We start from the raw sequence: 24,482 nt of genomic DNA on the forward strand, positions 1-24,482 counted from the left end.
TTCACCATTCCTCTTGCTTCATCTGCTATTATTTTCAACCTATAATTATCCTCTCTATATTTCCTTTGCCTCTCTGCTGTGTTCACATTCTTCCATCTTCCTTTTTATTTTCTGTTATTTCTATCATTATCTATGGTTTTCACTTCTAGTTCCTTCCCTATATCTTCTTAAACAGTACAACATTGAGTCAGTCTGGTGTGATGTATGTAGTGGGAAAAAAAAATAATGAAATAATGAGAGTAGGAGTACATTACTGTTATAAGCCATATGACTGTGATGAATATCATAAACAACTATAAAGACAAAAAGAATATCTCTAAAAACATTGTATTTGTCAATTAGAACCAGCAAAGCAGGAAGTCTTATCATGAGGAATTTTTACTCTTAGATACTGATTAGAACCCATGGATTTGCCAACCCCACGGGCTCACATCTGGGGAGTATGGGCTTGGAACACCCAGGGTCTCAAGCCGAATATCACCATCCTTCTCTTTCTTAGTGATTCTCTTCTCTTCTCTCTCTCTCTCAGAATAATTCAGAAAATTTTTTTGGCTGGTGCAGCAAAAGCTTCAGGCTTCCTTGCACCATATGGCTAATAATAATAATAATAATAATAATAAAGGGGCATGATGGCCCAATAGTTACAACACTGGACTACTAGCCAGATGGACTTGGGTTCGAGTACCGCCTTGGCGGAAGCAAACGCCGCGGCTCCATCATGCTGGGAGACCGGTATAATAATAGTAATAAATTAGAATAATAATGATAAATAAATTAATAGTAATAAAAATTAATAAATAAATAAACATCGTGAAAGTTGCTCCAAGGAACCTACCTTCCCCAAGATCGGAGTGGTGGCTAAAGCAGATTGTGGCGCCATCTGGCATTACTCCTGAGAACTACCACTGAACATAAGCCGAAGCTAAACAGGTCCACCTCCATAGATGGATGATGCATCCATCTATGAGAAATATTAATCGTACTGCATCGAGCGTGGAGCAGGATAAAGTCACTCACATTCAGGCCTTAGGCAGAGGGGTCAGTTCAAAAAATCAGAGACGGTCTCCCAAGGAAGACAGTGGAGCGAGTGGCGCTGTCCCCCATATGGCTACCACAAGAGAAGGGCAAGACCATTCAGCCCCACCAACTAGAAGTGCTTCCTCTGCAACTGCACTAGTGACCACCCAGGAAGGGAGAAAACACTAATGCATGAAGTGGAGCATCAAAATGAATAGGTACACCATGCAAGCATACTACGAAATAACGAAGCTGGAGACCGATATGACAACTCACAGGGCGAGACTACGTACCAAGTGGCTGGAATGATTCCAGGATATTCAGGTCACCAAACAGCGAATAGCAGACCAGAGAAGGTTGATCATCATGAAGAACCTGATAGTTCCTGCAATCTTGGAAAAAAATCAAGCAGGACATGAGTGATCAACTACAAAGGATAAAGAATGTGGAACCAGAGGAGGAAGAACATACCACCACCGAACCAGAGGAGGAAGAGTAAGAAGAAATACAACCCACAGCAGCTGAAGTGGAAAGAGACGAGGTCACGATATCTAGAATAGAGGATGAGTGGAAGAAGACCCTAAGAGAATTCAAAGGAATGGACCCCACAAAGATTCACGTGATACCGAAGCAGAGGCCGAATAGAACCTTGTGGAGAGTCACAGACCACCTCAATTGGAACATAATACCGCATTACCTCGACAGCAATGGTGCAACACTGGAGGCCATCCACACAGCCATGTATTGTGCTGTGGTAGCAGCCACGAGGATTAATAGAGGAGAAGCGAGAGATAAGCAACAGAAGAATCAAAAACAGAAGGAACCACCAGCTTGGGAAAGAAGACTTCAGCAGAAGATAGAAGAATTAAGAGTCAAGATAAGCCAATTGACCTAGTACCAACGGGGCAATAGGAGTAAGAAATTAATTGTAAAAGTGAAGAGCATCCTCAAGAGAGACAGCGTCCACAGCAAACATGAGACAAAAAATCAGAGAAATGGAGAGTACATTGAAGCAGAACCTACTTGCACTCAGCAAGAGACTACACCAATACAAGGAGAGTTCCCAGAAGAAAATAAACAACCAAATCTTCAATGAGGACCAAAGAGGCTTCTACAGGAATCTCAGAGAAGAAAGGAAAGAAGGGAATGGACCACCCGAGAAGAAGACGATTGAGGAGTTCTGGGGAAATATAAGGAGCAGGGAAGTAAAACATAATAGCCAAGCCACCTGGATAGAACTAGAATGCAAGAAAACCAAGGACATACAAGAAATGAGAGGGTGGGAGATTCGGGAAGAAGAAGAAGAAGTAAAATCAGATGATCAAAAACTCTCACAACTGGCGAACTCCAGGAATAGATAACGTCCACAACTACTGGTACAAGAAGCTCATTTGCGCACACAAGCACCTGGCAGAGCAGTTCACCCAAATCATAAGGCACCCAGAGATAATCCCGAAGCTTCTCATCAAGAAATCACATATCTGAAGCCTAAAGACGAAGATACAAGAAACCCAGTGAAATATAGGCCAATCACGTGCCTCCCAACAATGTACAAGATCCTGACCAGCTGCATAACCAGGAAGATATCAGACCACTTGGAGAGCCAGAACATAATGGCTGAACAGCAGAAAGGATGCAAGGAGCAATTAGTCATAGATTCCCCAGTTATGGAGCAAGCCTACAAGAAGCGGCGCAACATGTACACAGCCTACATCGATTACTGCAAGGCCTTTGACTCCGTGCCTCATAGCTGGCTAATAGAGGCGCTGAACATCTATAAAGTCAATCCGATAGTGACAAACTTCCTACGAGAAACAATGGCAAAATGGAGTACTACCATTAAGGTCGAAAACATCACAACCAGGCCAATCCCCATTAGGAGAGGAATCTTTTAGGGAGATGCCCTGAGCCCACTGTGGTTCTGTCTAGCACTTAACCCGCTGTCCACCATGCTCAACAGTAGCAAGTACGGATAACCTCAAAGAAGGAAGGAAGAACCTGTACACCCTCACCCACCTGATGTACATGAATGACATCAAGCTCTACGCGGGAACCGAGAAGCACCTCAAGCAACTACTCCAGATCACCAAAGAATTCAGCAATGATATTAGGATGGTATTTGGTCTAGACAAATGCAAGGCCCACAGATTTCACCAAGGAAAATTAGTCAACCAAAATTACCAACTGCATACTGGTGAAGAGATCGAAACCATGGCAGAGGGAGAGGCCTACAAATACTTGGGGATGATGCAGGCTCAGCAGTTACAGCAGAAGGAAATTAAGGCCTGCCTGACCGAAAAATACCATCAGAGACTCAGAAGCTTGCTGAAAGCAAAGCTGAATGGAGGGAACACAGTTAAAGTGATAAACACCTATGCAGTCCCAGTGCTAACATACTCCTTCGGGGGCATAGAGTGGACTAACACTGAACTGGAGGATATCATGAGAAAGACTGACCGTGGAGAGACTGACAATTGCCTGGAAAGAAGGAGGAAGGGGCCTGATAGACCTCATTGAGCAACAGAAGACAGCAATAGTTAACCTGAAGGATTACTTCCAGAAACACACATCAGCACTCCACCAGGCCATAAGGAAGATAGACAAGCGATATACCCGCACTCAACCTAAGTGAGGAGTCCCCCCAACCAGGAGGTACAAACAAAGCTAGAAAGAAGGGCAAAGAAGAAAGTCCATGGCAGACACTACAGTGATCACCATCACGATCACATAGATAAAATTGCTTCCAATGCATGGCTCACGACTTGGACGCGCTTCCCCGAGGCTGAAGGATTCATGCTTACTATCCAAGACCAGGTAATGAACATCAGGAACTATAGAAAATACATCGCCAAGGAGCACAGAGTGTTTGATGATACATGTCGACGATGCCACCTGGCCTCAGAAATGATCCAACACATCGCCGCGGGATGCAAGGTGATCACCCAGACTGAGTACATTCATAGACATGATCAGGTAGCCAGGATATAACATCAAAAGCTAGCAAGGAAATACCAGTTGATCGAAGAAAGTGTACTGTACTACAAGTAAGAACCCCAGTCAGTACTAGAGACCACCAACCCACGAGCTGCACTGGAACCACGCCATAATAATGGATAGGACAATCCCCCACAACAGGCCGGACATAACCCTTGTGGACAAGAAGGAAAAGGCTACCTATCTGATTGACATAGCGGTACCTAACACTGGCAACCTGCAGAAAACCCATGGGGAAAAGATCAGGAAGGACGCGAACCTAATACAGGGGATGTGGCATATGCAACAAGTAACGACCATCCCGATCATCGTGTCAACCACAGGTATGATGCCAAAGACTCTACATAACAGCCTAGTAGCAATAGGTCTCCCAGCGACCACCTACAAGGAATTCCAGAAAGTCGTAATCCTGAACACCTGTAGGATAGTCAGAGAGTTCCTCGACCAACAGTAACACCAGACATAACAAAAACCACCCTTTGTACTTGTTAGCAATAACTGTCATGAGGTGGAACCTCCAATCAGGGAGAAATAATATAATAATAATAGACAGAGAAGGGCAACAAGATTAGTGAATGGAACAAAGGGGTACTCTTACGAAGAAAGGCTCAAGTTTTGCAAATTACAGTGTTTGGAGACTAGGCACCAGTGAGGTGATCTGATAGAGGTGTATAAAGCCTTGAATGGTTTGAGCATGCTCAATGCTGATGGGATTCTTCCTCTTGCTCAGAATAATCACCTGAGAGGGCATAAATTCAAATTGAGGAAAGAAAGATGTAGGATAGACGTGCGAAAATTTGCCTTTAGCCAGCGGGTAGTTGGTTGGTGGAACAGACTTCCATCTCTTGTCGTGGAAGTTGATAGCTTAAATAAATTTAAGGCTCAGCTGGACAGGTATTTCGAATGAATGGAGGGGTGAAGTGGAAGTGGTTTTTTTTTTTTTTTTTTTTTTTTTGGCTGATGCTGCATAAGCTTGCTTTCTTGCATCATATGCCTCTACTAATGCTAATAATATGTGCTCAACACTAGCAATGTCCAGAAATTCCATGAGGAAAAAATTAGGAATTACACGAACCTGAGACATGAGGTCAAGGAGATGTGGCATATGCAAGAAATAACGACCATCTCGATCATCGTGTCAACCAATGGTATAGTGCCAAAGACTCTACATAGCAGCCTAGCAGCAATAGATCTCCCGGAGAACACCTACAAGGAACTCCAGAAAGTCGCTATCCTGAACGCCTGTAGGATAGTCAGAGAGTTCCTCGACCAACAGTAACACCAGACATAACAACCACCCTGCGTACTTGGTAACAGTACCCGTCACAGAATGGAATTCCCCAATCAGGGAGAAATAATATAATAATAATAATTTAGCTCACTCAGTAGCAAAATACATTTCTAGATTTGCTAGATGATAGCTTTCTCTATTAATGTGTTCAAGAGGCAATAAAAGAAAGTAACATTCTTGATCTTAATATATGGTCAATCATTGCTTGATCAGCAGTGATTCACCATATATTAAGAATTATCAAGTAAACAAAATGCTATGTAACAGTGATCATGGCATATTGATGTGAGATTTATTAAAAGATATAGCTGCTGTCAAAGGTGATTATAATGGGCTCAGGCATCTTTTAAACAGTCTTTTCAATGGAACCACATGATGTTATTAAAAATGTAAATGCCAAATGGGGAAATATTAGGCAATTATAGCAATAAAATTATCTAGTAATGCATGCAGTTCAAGGTTTAAACCAAAATGGATGTCAAATGGACTGATGAGTTTAGTGGCAAAAGAATAAAAATGAATGGGATGATTGCAAATTGTTGCAGAATGCTGAATCATACAGTCAGTTTTGTTTGTTTGTTTGTTTGTTTTTTGGTTTTTAGGAGCATTAGCAACTGAGGCCATATTGCTCTGGGATATGCGGTGGTCATATTGCTCCGGGATATGTGGAAATTTGCCTTTAGCCAGCGGGTGGTTGGTTGGTGGAACAGACTTCCATCCCTTGTCGTGGAAGTTGATAGCCAAAATAAGTTTAAGGCTCAGCTGGACAGGTATTTTGAACAAACAGAGGGGTGAAGTGGAAGTGGTTTTTTTTTTTTTTTTTTTTTTGGCTGATGCTGCATAAGCTTTCTTTCTTGCATCAAATGCCTCTACTAATGCTAATGCATTCCCTGACCTTTCCGCATCCTCTGTATTTGATGGCAATGGGCTCGACTCGGTCTAATCAAGAAGCATGTGCTACGCACTGCTGCATACAGTAAGTACAACCTAGCCTGTAATCAAGTTACACGGGATTAGGTATGCTAGGACAGATTATGAGGAGTATTGCTAAGAGCTTAAAGAAAAGCAGCAAGAAGTTCTCTGCTTGTGTTAATCCTGGAAGGAAAGGGATGAATCATATGATATAAATCGTACAACTAAAGATGATCTTATACAGGTTACTGTAAAAATGAATAAATATTTTCCATCTACATTCACACATAAAGAAGTTTTTAGGAGAGGATGTTAGCAGATGACTGGGAGTTAAAAAATTTTATAATAACTGAAGGAAGCTAGAAGAGAAATTTCTGCAGCTAAAAGTGAAAACCACTTGGCAAGAATACACTGGTAAGTGTATTCTTACCAGTTATATTAAAATAAGCAGCAGATGAGGTAGTGAAGCCTTTAGTAAATATATTAATAGCATTGTTATATTTAGTGAAAGCCCCTACTGAGTGGAGATGTGAAAATGTATCTCCTTTTCACAAAAGTGGTTCAAAAGGTGGAGTGGGTAACAACAGACCTGTAAGTTTGGTCTCTTGCCAGATAAAATAATGGAGCCAGAAGTTAAAGAAATAATGAAAAATCATGTTAACAGAATGAAGCTATAAAGCAATCACAGCATGGATTTGTTCAAGGGAGATCATACTTCACCAGTCTTATTAGCTACTGCTAGGTCATTGATCACAAAGGAACTTGATGCAAAGAATAATTTTGACATAATACATTTAGATAACAGTAAAGCCTTTGGTATTGTTGCACATGAACAATTGTAGTTTAAATTGGAGGGCCGAGGAATTAGAGGAAAGGTACTACTATGGATAAAGGGATGGTATGATTAAGTATAGTCTGACTTGACATTCTCAGAACAATGCAGACAAACTGCTATGGAGGTCTCTCAATGATATACAGGAACTTTGCTAGCAGAGATGAAGAAGTGATCATTCCATTGTATAAAGCAATGATAACTGCAGCATACAGATTGGAAAACCTCATTTGAAGAAAGTCTGTTGGAAGGAGGTGCAGAAAAGAGCAATAAAATTAGTTGTAGCACAAAAGTGTATTCTTACCAAGAAAGACAGGTTCTGTAAACTGCAGTCTCTGAAAATTAGGCATCTGAACAATGACCTAACTGAGATCACTGCTCAGATTATAAGCCTTTAAAATGTTTAATTAAGTAGAATGATATTTACTTTACTTTTTGATTGAAGGCCAATTTCTGCACTTGTATTCTGTAACCATCTTTTCTGAATTTAAATTTATATCCTTTTGTCTGAGAAACAGTAAAGATGCTATCAGCATTTAGCTTTTTTACTCTTTTACAACCTTAAATATTTTAATTATTTCACCATGCAAATTCCTAGTTTCCAGATATTGTAACTTACAAAACCCTAAGTCTCCCATATTAAAAATACTCTGTCATGCCTCCAACTAATGCTGTTGTCTTCTCTGCATTCTTCCCAACACATCTAAGAGATTTAACATTTAAGTTTCAGGAATGAGTTCATACACATGTCAAATCACATAGGACTTAGAAAGCCATATCTCCCTGACCAAAGAGGGAGCTTCATGCTCCCTCTTTGGTCAGGGATTCCACCTCCAGCATTACTACTTTTGAGATCTTTGCCATCATATAAAAGGGAAATATAAACAGTTCATGGTAGCTACCCAGTGCTTTCCTTGCCTTGGGATAGATGGCCAACTCCTACTGTTCATGGAGGGGGATAGATTAAAAACTGATGCTGAGTATTTCAGATGGCAAAGTGTAAGATAACAAAGCTTTTATTGTAAACTGATTTTAACAAATTTTGTTACTTTGCAAAAATTTATCTGAATGGGTGTGGCAGTGAGTTGTATATGACAGACAACAAACAGAAGGATAATTTTGTAACATTGTAAAAACACATTAAACAATCATCAGATTTTGACCAAATATTTAAAATTTTAGATGGCAACAATGAGGTGAAGCAAAGTTAATTAACCAGTATTTCATGTTTTTTTTTGTGTTTTTTGTATTCCCACTTCTAAGGAATGATTTCATTAAGACATTTTTGAATTCTGTGTATTTTCATGCTGAAGGATTGATATTTGTAAGCGATGACTGAACTATTCACCACTAGTAACCACTATTTCACTAACAACTATTTAAATAGTCTTTACTGATGATGATTTAAATGAAATTTGCAACCATCATCAAGAAAACAAATTTTCTTTTTTCAGACAATATAAATTGTTCTTATAATTGGACATAATGTCAACGAACCCTTTTTTGAGTTTAGGTTAAACTAAGCAGTAGTTCATGTGATTTTTTACATCATCTCATTTTAAAGCAATACAACAAATTTTTGCATATTGCAGATTCAATGGGATGGTAACCTTTCTTACCTTTATAAGAGAAGTTCCAATAGTGAAATAAAAGTGAAATACGAGTGTAATACTGCAGAAAGTGAATTACGAGTGTAATACTGCAGAAAGTGAATTACGAGTGTAATACTGCAGAAAGTGAATTATGAGTGTAATACTGCAAAAATTTTGTTACAAATTAAAAGGAAATAGGCCAGATTGTTCAAACATTAATGAGTGGTTATGGCTGTGATATTCAATTTCTTGTCTAGAGTACAAGAATTTTAAAAAATCCAATTTGGATGGGCTGAAGTTGATCAAGAAATTCTGGTTGCTTGACAAGATTACATCACCATAATTGATAATGGGAAATACAAGATGCTTGTTAATTTACGCAGAATAAAATATGTCTTGGAGAATCTATCATACAGGAAGTCGTGGAGCATGCTTTTAGAGGGCCTACATTTCAGGGTTCACAAAAAAAAAAAATAATAATAAATAAAATGAATATATGGCTTTTGCCACTGTTGATAATACAAATAATTTACATAATTTCATAGTTTGTTTTATTTTTAAGTTTTCTAGTTTATTGCTTTATTACTGAATTCTTAAAAATACTCTCAAATATGAGGATGGTTGCAATGACACCTTGAATGACATCTTTTCAGTCCTGCTCAAAAAGTTTCAATGGTAATTTTTAACTGTGAAGGAAATAGCTAATCTTTTTCTCAGTGAAAATGTGTGGTCCACCAGTTCTCTTGATATCTGTACTATATTAACATCATTTCTCATCATTCCAGTTGTAACAAATTCAGAACTTACACTCTGAAAACTACAGCAATTAAGTTTTGACTTATTTGAGAATTATTGTGGAGAGGAAAGATAAATAAGCACTTCTTCCTGAGTGTAATGTATCTTTAATTTCATTTTTTAAAGGACTACAGACATTTCATAGTATTTCCTGTACCACTTCTTCAGTGTCTGAAATGCTGTCCTTATTATAACTTCACACCTTTAGTTGTTGTTGTTATTTGGTTTTTAGGAGCATTAGCAACTAAGGCCATATTGCTCCGGGGATATGCGGTGGTCATTCCCTGACCTTTCCGCATCCTCCATATTTGGTGGTCACGGGCTCGAACCCCGGTCTAATCAAGAAGCGTGTGCTACGCACTGCTGCTCCTGCCTACCTGGCTACGGAGGTGCCTCACACCTTTAGGAATGAAGAATAATTGTCTAAGAATAATCTACGGTCCTTTAAGAAATTAAAGACAGATTACATTTGATGCATGTTGGAGTGCTTATTTTTAGTTTTAGTTAATATTAAACCTAAAAAGAAACACTTCAACCTGCATCATGATAAATGATCAAGAAAGCAAGCTTATACAGCATCAGTCAAAAAAAAAAAACATTTCATCTATCCATCCCCTCTAATACTTTGTCTAGTTTTTCCTTGAGTTTATTTAAACTATTCACTTCCACAACAATGGATGGAAGCTTGTTCCAGCAATCAACCACCACCTGTTGGCTGAAGGTCAACTTCCACACATCTCTTTTGCAACGATCCGTCCTCAATCAGCCTTGAGTTTGCTAAAGCCATTCAAAGCCTTAAACACCTCAATTCAGATCACCTCACAGGTGCTTAAGTCTTTTTCTTGCTATTCTCCATTTTTTGATTTACCTGCACACCATGTTACTAAAAGTGCATCTTAGACTCCTTCATTCTTGATTGAGTTTGTATTCTCAATGAAGCATTCAGTTTTTAGGATCACATTTTAATTACAGATGCTTCATAAAGAAGTTTTTAGAGTACTTGGAAAACAAAAGAAGCACTCACAGTAATATCAACATGACTTGCAATCCAACAACAACATCAATGACAATCACTGAAGTGTTTGCAGAGCAGATAAGATTCCTGAAAAGACAGGCTACTTCATTCTTGATTGAAAGTATACCCATTCTATTTAGTTTTTCCTGTCTCATAGTGCTGAAATTTTTAATAAATATGTTGTATTTATTCTCTTTTATATTTGCATGTTGGATTTAATGCCTTTATATATTTAAAGATATTAATATCTAACATATTAATAACAGATCAATTAAAATAACAGATATTTTTCTTAAACTGACATCTCATTAACTGGAGCCACTTTTTCCTGTGAATCTGCTAGGCATGCTCACTACTGTTGGGGCCAGAAAAAAATTCTTGGGGCTTATGTAAGTCCTGTCTAAAACAGTGCACTTGATCCAATGGCATATCATCATGAGCTTAGGACTTAGTACAATCAATTTTTTATGTAACTTTCTCTTTTTCTTTTAGGGTCTCTCTGATCTCATGGCCCTGGTGCAAGTGCACCACAGGTATTTCATAAAGATAAATCTTGTGGAATCGCTTAAGAAGTGTGCAATCAGTAATGCTTCAGTTGGCAAAGAAAATGATGCAACTTCATGAAGAGATGGATACTTCACACCTGCGATAAAGGCTCAAGGATTTTCTGATGAAAAACTGTGCTATATTAAGATATTATTAGTGTGTGTTTTGCTTCTTTTGTTTTCCAAAGTACTCAGAAAGATTCTGTATATGAAGTATATGTAATTAAAAATGATTTTCTTAAATTCTGCCTCCCAAAACCTTGATGTGCCTCATAGATTGGAGTGTGTTGTAGTCCAAAAGTATGGTACATTAATCTTGCAGTTTAAGTAAATTCCTTAATGAATAAGAAGGCAGGTGTAGTTGTTCTATGAAATTATGTTAAAAAATCACTAAAATTTATCCAATTATCACATATTCCTGTGCTTAATTAATTATTAGTAATCACAGCAGTATAATTTTGTTCTGAAACCATATACATTAATACTTCAATTTATACATTAACATGAATTCCAATCTCACACTGAGATACTCACTACAGGGAATATTCTTCAGCTGCTTATTTCTGGAACATCATAAACTTCTCTTTAGTCTATGTTAAACCTTTAAGTGGTTGCAAGTTGAAACTTTTTGAGAAAACTTTCTGCATAAATGCTGCAACTTCTGCATCAAAAACTAATTACAGGCTATTTTATAAATTAAAGTTGATATTTTCTAATTTTATACTGCAGAAAAGCATAAGGTCATTTCACTTGCCTATGCTTTTTTTGCTAATTCTGTTCTCTTTACTTTTTTTGATTTTTAATTATCAAGTCTTTATAATAAGTGTTCTTAGTTTCAAGTATTTCTTTAATCATTTGTAGATTTGTTGTTGTTACACGTGTAATAACAATGCTTTTGTGAAGGACTGGTTATGTTTTAAATAAGGAAAATTACATAACTAAATGTCATGTTTTTATATAAAATTATATATATCATACAGAAAAGTATTTCATAATTTTATCTGTTATTTAAAAAATCACTTTTATTCTATGAAGTAGTTTAGTTTAATATCAATTTAGAGAAACTAAATAATCATACTGCTAAAATTTTAACTTACTAGTTTAAGATAATTTGCACTAGCACTAAAGATTTTCATAACTATGATTTGCAGTGGAAAATCATTGGCATATCAAACTGTTTTCCTTTTTCAATTCTTAATTGAATTTTATTCACTAAAACTCAATCATTTTCATAAAAAAACTTGTATCAGATATTTTTGTAACTGTTTTGAAAGCTGTCTGTCAGCAAATGAATAAAATAGCATTGTCAAATCAAAGATTTTTGTAATAAAAGATATTCAGTATCTATTTGTAACTAAATTATTTTACTGGCTAACACTTAATCATCATTTAGCATTGTCATATTTTATTATAAACTTATTATGAAATACTTTTTTAACAAGTATTTCATAATATTCTTCCTTATTAACTAACAAGTTTATTCTATGTTGGATTTTAGTTTTAGTTCAATTTGGAGAAACTACATGATCATATTGTTAAAATTTACCTTGATAGTCTAAGATAACTTGTCCTATCACTAAAGATTTGCACAAGTATGATTTGCATTGAAAAATCATTGGCATATCATGCTATTATCTTTCTCAGTTGCCTATTGAAGCCTATTCACTATAATTCCATAACTCTATCAAAAAAACTAGCATCAGCTATTTTTGTTAAAAATTTGAAAAACTGTTAGCAAAAGAACACAATAGCATTATCATATATTTAATGTGTCCATTTATACTATGTTTAATAATTATTAAACATAGTACATATCATATATATCTTAAATTGGTCACTTAATATGGAACCAAACCTAATAAAATTTTCATCTTAAATATCTCTCTCTCCATCTTACAATAACTATATCTTTATCAAAATTTGGCTCCATTTAAGTTAAGGGTTCAGATGTCATAATCTTCAAAGGAAAAATATATTAAACAATCACCAATTAAGTTTTTAATGAAATATAGAGACTGTTCATAGGAAAATAAAACTTAAAAGAGACAATTAAATGAGTCATTGGCTCAGCTAGCACAAAATGACTATTTCACTGAGTGCGGAGTATGCAGTGTATCTTACCCAAAATTTATCTGGTACATAAAATGACACATAATAGAATAAATACATTTTTATTTATTTATCAAATTATATGACTGTTCATAAAATATATATTTTTTTTCACAATATAGACATGCTTTATTATTAGTTTTAAAATAAAGAAAAAATATACATTATATACAATGCTGGACACATTAATAGTGAGTCTCCTGTTTGGACCTTTTTTTTTGCTCAAAAATACATGTTTAAAATTTTGTTTATAAACAAAAATCTGTAGACACCATGAAATTTATATGCTTAAAGTGAAGAAAATTTATATTCTAAGCCTGAAAAAAATACTGAACTTGGCAAAAAAAAAAATCTGGCATATACAGGATCTTTATAATTCAAGTTCAGAGCAGTCTGGAGCACTATCTAATGGTCATATAGAAAATCTGGTATATATGTAGTCTACAACATGAGGAAGAGAAATGGCAGAAAACAAACAAACAAACAAAAAAATTAATTCACATCTCATCCTGCCCTGTTCCACCAGGGGAAGAAGTTCTGTTGTTCATACTGTGGCATAATCACATAAGTCAAAGATTTTTACAACTAATAATTTTTTACAAGGATGTAATCATTACCATATTTAGCAGTCACATGAGGCTCAGCCCATGGTCAAGTCGTACATATTTGCTACTGCATTCCCACACTGACTACATCTTCTTGAGAGGTGATACTGCTGATGGATTATCGTTACAAAATATATTCAATGCATGTGCCAATTCTAAACATGATGTGTTCCATATACCTAAGTCTTACTGCTTTCATTGATACAGATTGCATCACAGTACACCATATCCTTCAGGTACTTCCATAGCCAGAAATCACAGGAGGTAAGGTTGGGTGGACAGGATGAGCACGATGTTGGCCAGGATTGAGTGATCATTCTGTCATTGGTGAAATGCCTTTGAAACAGGTCTTGCAGAGACTGGGCAAACTAAAGTGGCCATCTTGTATAAACACTGTGGAATGCAGGCATCCCCATTATTGGAGTGCAGAAATGATGGTTTCCCAACACATTCTGATATCACTGACTAGCAACGGTGCAGGTGACAGGCCCTGCAATCTGAAATGTTCTCAGAGACAAATGGTACAATGAGAAAGGAAACAGTGAAGCCATAACAACTGGTTACTTTTGGAGAGTATAGCAGAACTGCAGGTACCATTTGGGGATTCCAATGCTCAGCTACAAAAGTTATGGATGTTCGTGCTTCTGTTCAAAGTGAAGTGAGCATTGCCTACCTAGAAGATGTTCCACTGCCATATCCATTCCATCACTACTCTCACATTCCTGTCATGCATGTATGGCAGAAATGTGGGAGTGAATGTCTTTTTCTTCTTTGCTTTATGCTCTTGTGATAAATGAATTTTGTAGAGATAATGTTAAAGCATCTTCCATGTGTGGAAGCAGACATGTTGAATTGCTGCAACAACAGAGTTAGCTCCACTGCTGTTGTGCTAAGTTTGCCTCAGCAGTTGTTACCTTCTTCACACATGCTTCATTAATAGCTCCCCCACCTCACCTTGTTCATACACTAGGATGCTTCCTGTTTCCTCAAACTTCTCTATAATCTCTTGCAACGTATGTGGTATTAATGGACTTTTCTGATGTTGGTATTTATGAAGCACCACTGTTGTATTGCTACTGTTTATATAAAAACAGCTTCACTAGGACTGTGCAGTCTCATAAAGAGAGTTGCATTGCTTACTGCTGTTGTGATATTTTCAGAGGTGTATTTCTAAAAAAAATAGCACTGGAATGCTCATTCTCCAGAAGACTATATGATAATGCCATATCGACTGTACAGTAACTGAATCAGACTTCAGACTCATGGTTCATAGAACAACCAGTTCTAGTGTTCAGCTCATGGCGAATCAAAATACAGCATTCGCACGCATCACAGTATATCTCATTCATTGGATCTCTTTATCTAACACATTGTACTTGAGTAAGAAACGTTCAAGTTTCATTGCGAAATTTATATTTTTGTTTTTAAATAAATTTTTAAAGAAATTTATTAATTTTAAAAATTACTCTTAATATATATTTTTAGCGTTCCAGCCCGAATGCACCACTGGATATTTTCCATTCCCTTTCAGGAGTATGTAAGTGGATCTATGTTTTCCCCCCCCCCACATGTGTGTGTGCTGCAGAATATATAAAACAGCTTCAGGACTGTGCAGTCTTGTAAAGAGAGTTACATTGCTTACTGCTGTTGTGATTTTTTCCGTACCCTTTCAGGAGTATGTAAGTGAATCAATGTTTCTTTCTTTTTTTTTTTTTTTTTCATGTGTGTTTGCTGGAGAATTCATATGTACAAGTAAATCCATGTTTTGAGGATCACTTCAAACAAAATGCAGTGTATACCAGAAAAATTTTGCAATTTTTCTGGTATGCACTGCCATCTCTTATCTGTGCTTTTAACTAATTTGTAGGAAGCGTGATTAACAATGCAAATGAAGCTGAACTTTTTCAGAATGATTTGAATAGGCTTCATGCATAGTCAGAGAAATGAAGTTAGGTTTCAGCGATGCCAGCTATAAGGTTCGACATTTGAGAAAGAATAACCCAAGACTAAATTACAGATTAGGTGGGGTAGAGCAGAAGATGAGGTAGGAGTGTAAATGAGGGAAGGAACTTGGGTGTTTTAATACAGTCAGATATGAAAGCATTCAGTTTAAGCAGGATAGCATGCATTTGGTTGATAAAATCAAATCAAGTAATATACAAACAGATGCAGAGGATATTTCTGTATTAAAAAAAGTAACTGAGATTTATTTACAATTTTTTATGAATTTTTTTATAAATTTTAATTTGGTTTTTGACAATAATTTTACTCTAGTTCCAGGCAATAAAATCAAAATAAGAAAAAAATTAATATCTTAAAAGCATTTATGTAGAAAGTTCTCATTTTTACAAATATTAAATTCCAAGAGAAAACCTACTCCATAGAGCCAATACTGTTGAAAATTCACTACAGGAGACTGAACCATGTGTAACAACTCACCACTGAAGGGGTTAAACCACCTATACAACCGAAATATGCAAATCATATTGGCAAGTGCACATTTTCTGCTTCTGGTAGGAGATATGTGAACTATTTTTTTTTTTCTGCCTTCTTTTCCTATGTTGTGGACTACAGGTACACCAAGTTTTTGCTTCAATCTGACCATTTGATTGTTCCAGACAGCTCTGTAAATAAGGATATAAAAAATAATAACAACTAATAGCAGTTTCTGATAAAGGTTTTATCACCTAAAACCATTAACTAATATTTTGTCAGATATCCAAAAGAATGTAAAACAGCTTTACATCTTTGGCAGGGAGCACAAGAGGTATTTTGGTTTTTTTCAGTTCAATATTGTGCCTATCATAGCATCACAAAATTTCCCTTGCAGTCTGATATCATGGAGACTGTGACATTCAATGTTGCTAAATAGGAGAATTATTTTCCTACTCTCCTGGCATATTTTAATAAAATGAAAAAAAAAAAAAAAAAAAACGTTTATTTTTCTTTTGTAAACTTTGCACAAGATATTTATTGGAGCATTTCTGTTTTTTTTTTTTATTATGGCACATAAAGGAATCTTATATTATTATTATTAGCTATATGGTGCAAGGAAGCCTGAGGCATATGCTGCACCAGCCAAAAAAAAATTTCTGAATTACCCTGTGTGAGAGAGAGAGAGAGAGAGAGGGGGGAAAGAACAAGAGTTAGAAGTAGAAGGGAATCACCAAGAAAGAGAAGAATGATGATATCCAGCTCAGGACCCTGGGTGCGTCAAGCCCATACTCAGCAGATGTGAGCCCCTGAGGTTACTTATTGGCTGATGTTTACTGCTTTTTATATTCAATTGTCAACAGCATGTGGCAGTTTTTTTTATCTTAGAAGTGAATTATTTAGACATGGCATTGACACCTTGTAAAGGTCTTTCTGATGTAGAGATTCAGATCTGCTCATTCAGAATTTAACTCTATTGGATAGTGGCAGTGTTATACGGTGATATTATTTCACATCCAAACCAGTTAAACTGCTTACACATTCCTAATTCAAAAAGACAGCATAATTAATTGTATAACATGTCTAGCATAAATTCAGCCCATACTAACTTGCATAAACTCAAAAATAAATAATTTGTAGACATCAGATTTCAAGTAGAAATTTTTTGGTTTTTCTAGCTGGAATGCATCGGAATTACAACAGAATTAATGGTGGTCTGCAAAAGAATAATGTTTCCTGTAATATTTCATTATACCAAATTCAGATTACTACCATCACCAACTTGTGTTTTGTATTATGGTTTATTATTAATCCCATTTTTTTTTTCAACAGCATTTGGCTCTGGATTTTGAATCTCACAGAAAATCTGCGAGATTCAAAATCCAGTGAATTACTTGGCCAAGATAATTATTTACAATTTTGTTCTTAACACTCTTTGTTTGGTGGCACAGGGCAATCATTTTGAAAAATGAATTCTCCACTGTTTTCTCAGTTGAGAAGAAAAAACTCTTTACATATTATGGCATTCACAATGTTGTCAAAGATCTTCACTCTTCAGACACCATTTGCAGAAAAACATCCTCAGATCATCATACTGATGGAAACTAAGTTGTGATTAAACAAGAATCATCCAGAGATTTACTACAACTGCAAGAAATCCTAGAGCAGTTGCTGCCACTCTGTTTTGGTTTCTTCACTAAACAAAGCTTTCTACCACTCTTCAGCCTAATGCTGGTGCTGTTTAGCCCATGCAATGTGTGCCTGCTTGTTTAGTGGGCATTGGCTTCTTAAGAATACATGATTTCAGATCTTTTCCATAAATATTCTCCTTACAGTTTTACAAGTTATTTCTTTCCACTATTTAACAAGACTTTCAGAAGAAGAAAATACATCTAGAGTGCAGATATAGCAAAAAGGTTATTAGTAGTAGTATTACTAATATGATACAGGGAAGCAAGACTTATACAGCACCAAAAAAAAAAAAAAAAAAAAACAAAGAAAAAAGTTCATTTGTCCATTGCTTCCAATAATTTTACCAAATCTTCCTAAATTTGGAAAAATTTAGGAAGATTTGGAAACCCACCTACACAACACTGAGTGAAAGTTTATTTCAACAGCTGATTTCTCTTTGGCTGAAGGCAAATTTCTGTCCCCTTGTATGCTTCATCCCAGAAATAGTAAGGATTCCAATAGCTTTTAGGTTACTTAGCCCTTTTAAAGCCTTATACACTTACCCCAATGATGCCTAGTTTCCAGAGGCTGCCATTTACAGAACCATAGTGTTTCTTGGTAAGAATATCTTTTTGTGTCCCCAACTAAACTTGTTGCTCATCTCTGCACTCTTCCTAACAAATCTATTTTCTAATATGAGGTTTCCAAACCTGTATACAGTATTTCAAATGTGGCCTAACCATTGCCTTATACAATGGGATAACCACTTCTTTATCCCTGAAATTGACAAACTCCATGAGCCATCCTAGCACATTTTTCTAGCAAACTTTTGCGAAAAAATCATTCTAGTATGTTTTTCCACATTCCTTTAGTCTTAATTTTAGTCACCTTCTTAGGAGTGATATCTGTTCTTTTTTTACTCATCTTCATTATTTCTGAACCATTCGATTAGAAGCATGCAATTCACCTTGGACTATTGTATGTTCAAAGAATTAAGTTGTAGAATGTGAGTAATGCTCAATAACTGTCCCCACCTATATCCAACAGGCAGCTTAACACAAGTTTTGTTCATTGGTAATATATGCCTGAATTTTTTTTAGCTGAATTTATTATATATATATATATATATATATATATATATATATATATATATATCAATATCACCCTAAGAATATAGATCTTGTAGTGTTTACATCTTTTTGTTAATAAAAAAATATTAAATATTAATTTTTTAATGAAGTTGAAAATTTTTAAATTTTCATCAAAACAAAACTTTTATTAATTCTGTTCAAAATTATAAACATAAAATTAAAATATTAAATTATTAGTCACTTTCATTTTTACTTCATATATTTGTTTAGGATGTAAAATTCAAAAATTTCTGCATGCATATATATATTTATTTATTTATTATTTTTTTGGTGGTGGGAAGCATCTGTGGGATGTAATGCAACCACTAGAACAAAAAAAGTTGCAAAAGAGGTTACTCTGAATTTGACAGGTGTTTTTTGCAATTCACTGTGAAAAACCATAAAATTTTACTCAGTAACTGGTATAGTAAAAGTCTATACTTAGGAAAGTAGATAAGGTTACAATAATTAGCTTTGAACCAACAATTTTTATGCAAAGATTGTTATTTATGTATTTTTTTTTTTTTTTTTTTGTGCCATACCTGATAGATGTAATGTGATGACTGTTTGGTTAAATATGTAATTTTGAGCCAAATATGCAAAAAAAAAAAGAAAAGAAAAGAAAAGAAAGAAAAAGAAAAAGAAAAGAAAAAAAAAAAAAAAGGTTAAAATGGGTGAGAACCTATTAATTTGTCTGGCATTGTATATATATATATATTAACAAATTATGCTCAATTCTGCCATTATTTTTAAAAGAGATTTTGCTTTTATCTAGAGCAAAACATAGATAGGTAGTTAAGATCTTTGTCTTTTTATATTTTGAAAATAAATGCATATTTAAATTTCACAAAATAACATTAAGTGATTTATTCTCCTTGATTAAATATAGAAATACAGTTATTTTAAATATATTCTAAAAGTGTCATGGTCTTTCATTACTTTATCATTTTTTCACACTACGATATAATTTTTTTTATCTGATGTGACCTCATACGTATAAAGTGATAATTATTTATTAATTATTGCATTGTCTACTGAATCAACTCTATCCCATAATCAATGCTAAGTCAACAAAACTTGTCTCATGACAAACTGTATTTTTCTAAGCATTATGAGTACTGGCACACTATGATTCATGAGGCTGATGCGCCAAAAAAAGCAACCAACCATCTAAGCTTTATCATAAATACGTATAAATTATGTATGCTTTTTCTATAATACAATATAAACAATGTAAAAAAATGTCTTTCTCACTTATTTAACAAGGAACATATCACATGAAAATGTTTCCACCTATTTAGTCATCTGAAAAAATAAATCTTGTGAAGTATGAAAAATTACTGGCACAGTAAAAATCACAACGTGCCTTTCAACTAATGAATACTTTCATTTTAAATAGCAAAAACTAGTGCAGTATTTTTCTTATACTCAAATATATAAGTGATTGATTAAAAGAGGACTTTATTTTAAAGAGAATGTTAATTTAATACTCAGCCATTTTTGGATACTAAAATCAGTTTATGTATGTTCAAAACTTATCACAAAAAATATTTTCTGGGTCTTTTTAAACCATGTTTAATTAAATTAAGAAAAAGTTATAAAAATAATGCTACACCTTGTATTCTGGTAACTTCTTCCTAACTTTTCGTTTGGCCCCTGATGGTAGGGATCCTGTTGAGGAGGATGAAAGAGGACCTGGTTGAGGTGGAACCCCAGTTGTTCGATCTCCTCTTGAGCTTGTTGAAATTGTGGATGCGGAAGGAAGGAAAGCATTCTCCTCAGAAGAATTTGCATAAGATTCTTCTGATGGTGGACTTGGAAAATAGTCACAAGGGTCTCCTTTCACTGTCTTTTTCTTTTTGTGTTGGGCTTTATGTTCATAAGCATAATCACGTTTTGTGGTCACAGGGAGGGCTTCTTCACTTGCACTCCGAACAAGGTGATGTGAGGAGTAGGTACTGCCTTCATCATCTCCACTGACGTCATCATCATCTTCATCATCATCTTCAACTGCATAGTGACCAGAAGAAACCGGCAGGTGAGTAGGCATAGTCTTTGGAACTGTTGAAGAAGACTGCAAATGTCCTAGCAGATAAGGTAGACTAGGGTCCATTTGGCCATCACTACCTACATTTTCTGACCTACTAAGCAAGTAATGACGGTCTGCTTCTGGCTCACTGAGACGGATATCATCAGAACATGCAGGAGACATGTGTTGAGCAGGATGATGCTCCAGCTGCCTAAGAAGGTCTTCAAGATTTCGAATTCTAATTGGCCCACAAGGAGGAACTAGTTCATCAGAGTCATCAGCACTTATATGTTCACCTTTCAATAAGCCAATGCTAGTATATTCGGATTCTCCGAAACCTTTCTTGATATCTTGAGGACTCTTCTGACTTTCTGAATGATGAGTTGAAGCTGTATGAAGAGCTTCTAGTATTTCTTCATGATAACCATTTATATTCTTAAGTGTTCTTTCAACATCAGCAACTGAGCCCCTTTCTTGCTCTCCATTACCTTCCTGAATGTCAAGGTCTTGGCCATCTTCACCACTCCACTTTTCTTTATCAGGTCTACCAGGATGCTTCAAAATGCCCTTCTCTGGTACACGGGAAAGGTTATTTGGAGAAAGTTCAATGAAGGTGGAAGTTTCGGTGAGTTCCTGCTCCTCGCCCTCAGAAGTATCCTTGAGCTCCTGTTGACGCCTCAGCTGCTGCAGTTTGTCCTCCCTGTGAGCACAGGAGGTCAGAGCCTCAGCATTCTGATATATGCCAGTAATCTGAGTAGTGCTTGGATAGGGGGGAGGGGTCATAACCCTGCTCTTTCCTTTCAGAGGACTTTTCACCAGGGTGCTCAGCATCCACTTGGGAGGGCCTTGTGTACAGAATATAGTTTTGGCCCGAGCTGCAACAGAACAGGAGAGGAACAGGGATAGACCTAGAGACCCACTCCACCCAACACTACTACTGATTGTAAACAGAGATAAACTGTTAACTATTGCCCTATCCTAAGAATGAGGGAGGGAGGGAGGGAGAAACTGGTGGGAGGATATGGGTTTGGCTAGGTCAAGATAAATATCTTTTAATGGAAATTACCAACTGATTTCAGAATGGAGGCAGAATAAATATTTGATGCCATAAACAAAGAACAGTAGTAAATAAAGTAAAGAATAAATCACTGGTAACCAGCAATTAAAAAATTAGGCAAATGACAAAGAATTTTTGAAAAAGCATATTTAAGCAGAATTTTGAACATGCATAAAAAGCAGCTTATTCAAGCCAATAAAAAAACTAAATAAAACAAATAATTCTTAATACTTGCTTAAAAACTTTTAAGTTATACTTTGTTCATAAACTCAGTTTCAGTAAATTCAAATATGTATAGCTTTATTTGTGTTAACAATATAGAACAGCTAATTATCTGAACCAAATTCATACATATTTTTGCCTTATGGTAAAAAATGCATATATCAAATTCTAATAAAAATATTTAGATATGTATTCAGATATGGAGTATAACATTTTGTTTATCTAGTGTCTAAATTTATGCTATATAAAAAATTCAAGTAAACAGGGAAGTAATATATTTTTTAAATTTATTTTTGATATATATGATAGTTTTCATTCTTTCTTTTTGGCTTTTTTTTTTGTCTCTTGTTATCCAATATTTTTCATTTATCTCAGCTATTTCTGTTTATTTCCTTGCTTGTTTTATTTTAATCTGCTTCCCTTTATTTCTCTAACCTAATTTTGTTCACTGTGTTTCTTGCATAACGACTTCAGCTTGATGATAAATTTTAAGTTAATGGTTTCAGTTATTATATAAATGTCTGTTTTTATTGCCAGTCTGTATATTTTTTTATTAGTTCACTGATTATATCTGAAACAATGTCATTTTATGTACACCCCCCTTCTAGCCTGTTAGGTTCTACCCTATCTTGTTTGGTTGGCAATATATTAGTCATTTCATCTGATGTTAATTAATATTAAAATATAGTTCTGAACTGGTTAATATGTTTTTAACAACTTTAAAATTTATTGTAATGAAAGTATATGAACTAAGTCAATATTTTTTTACAAAATGCAGTACAGAAACTCTGAAAAAAATTTGTTTTACGATATTCGTTTATTTCTAATTTGCCTTTATGTTGCGTAGAAGGGATAGCATGCCTCAAATGTAGCTGTCCCAGTGGAAAAACATTTTGTGTGCTTTCATTTCATTAAACAATATTATTTGACTACTACTATTCAACATCTGATCGTGAGAAATTGAAGCAAAAAACCCACCAAGGAGGTAGGTCATTTACTTTTGGTACTAAAAATTTAGAGACCGACTGTCTAATGGACAGGAACATAGTAGCCATGGTGTGGAAGGAACTTGAATATTATGTGAAAGTCCGTATGGTGGCTCATGGAACCTATACTGAACACCTAGCCTATAAACTTTAAGTAAGCATTTTATTACCAAGAATACAGACAAGCCCATTCTGACCTTAAGACTAAAATTGTACAAAGTCAATATACTGATACAGCCAATATTTTGGTTGTTCTTTTAATCTACAAAGTTTTTTGAAAATGGTTAATATGCAAAACAAAGACGAGGAAGATTCATGCAGAAAGAACTGGAACATGAGCTTATGCACAGTAGTCTACATGCAAATGGGTAACTTTGAATTGTTGAGGCCTTGTTTTGATGAGGAAAATCTACATCTCATGAAACTTAATGAAACGTTTTGAAATAGTGTGTATATTTTCACTATGACAAATTTTAAACGTTGTCACCATCACCTACAAGTGGCACCACATTTATATTATTATAGTTTTAGTCACTTTAATTTTCCACCTTGTTACTGACTTGTTACTGAAATGTTTCTGAAATGTTTTCACTAAACAATGTGTATTTAATTGGTAACATTTATGGCTTATAGCTAACTTGGATATCATCAGCAAATATACAGAGCAATTAAGTACAGATGTGTTCACCTCCTTAGCTTTATAGTTAAAACATGGTACCAGTATTGTCATGTTTACTTTGGATTGCTTACCAGAAAATGAACTTCTGCATGTAAATGAAAAATAGATTGGTATGTTATGTTTAGTTATTGCACCACTTGTAATTTCAGTTCCTTTAAAATTGCATCACGAGGCATGAATTTCTTTTGTTTGGCATTTAATACTGCCAGGTGAGCAAAAGCATCTTTTTTCTTCTGGGCAATTCCCATTCTCATGTGGTGTTTGTGAGACACCAGCAAGAGGTATCTAATCTTTTTGTAGAGCTTTGGTTTCACCAGCTAAATGCGAACAACTGACAGAAATAGAGATGTTCACAATGTGTCTGTCAGATAACACATCAGCAACTGTGTTTTTATGTAGGGATGAGAGACATTGAAAATTCTAAAAAATACAATAAAACTATTATTATTTTTATTTTTGTTCATTTTTAACCGAGCTTTAAACAAATCACCATTTTCAGTTCAGTAAAAAAGCTACAAATTAATTTTTTTATAATTAAAACAAAAAGTTGTGTTCCACAGATGCTATG

The 24,482-nt window shown here is 35.2% G+C and overlaps 1 protein-coding gene across 10 annotated transcripts in view; it reads right to left on the reverse strand.

Moving 5' to 3' along the window:
• Positions 1-24,482, reverse strand: part of LOC150090991 (disintegrin and metalloproteinase domain-containing protein 11-like) — a 1,161,948-nt gene that overhangs the window by 100,405 nt on the left and 1,037,061 nt on the right. For 5 of the 10 annotated variants that reach the window (XM_090373761.1, XM_090373753.1, XM_090373745.1 and 2 more), the window contains one exon: positions 20,557-21,670. The exons of 3 other annotated variants lie outside the window; for them this stretch is intronic. In XM_090373761.1, the coding sequence (XP_090229887.1) occupies positions 20,557-21,670 (1,114 nt within the window). 2 more of the 10 variants (XM_090373777.1, XM_090373783.1) reach the window with 2 other exon arrangements.

This window comes from Mastigoproctus giganteus, chromosome 1 (genome assembly GCF_048544385.1).
Source record: "Mastigoproctus giganteus isolate SK-2022 chromosome 1, ASM4854438v1, whole genome shotgun sequence".
Taxonomy (NCBI): domain Eukaryota; kingdom Metazoa; phylum Arthropoda; class Arachnida; order Uropygi; family Thelyphonidae; genus Mastigoproctus; species Mastigoproctus giganteus.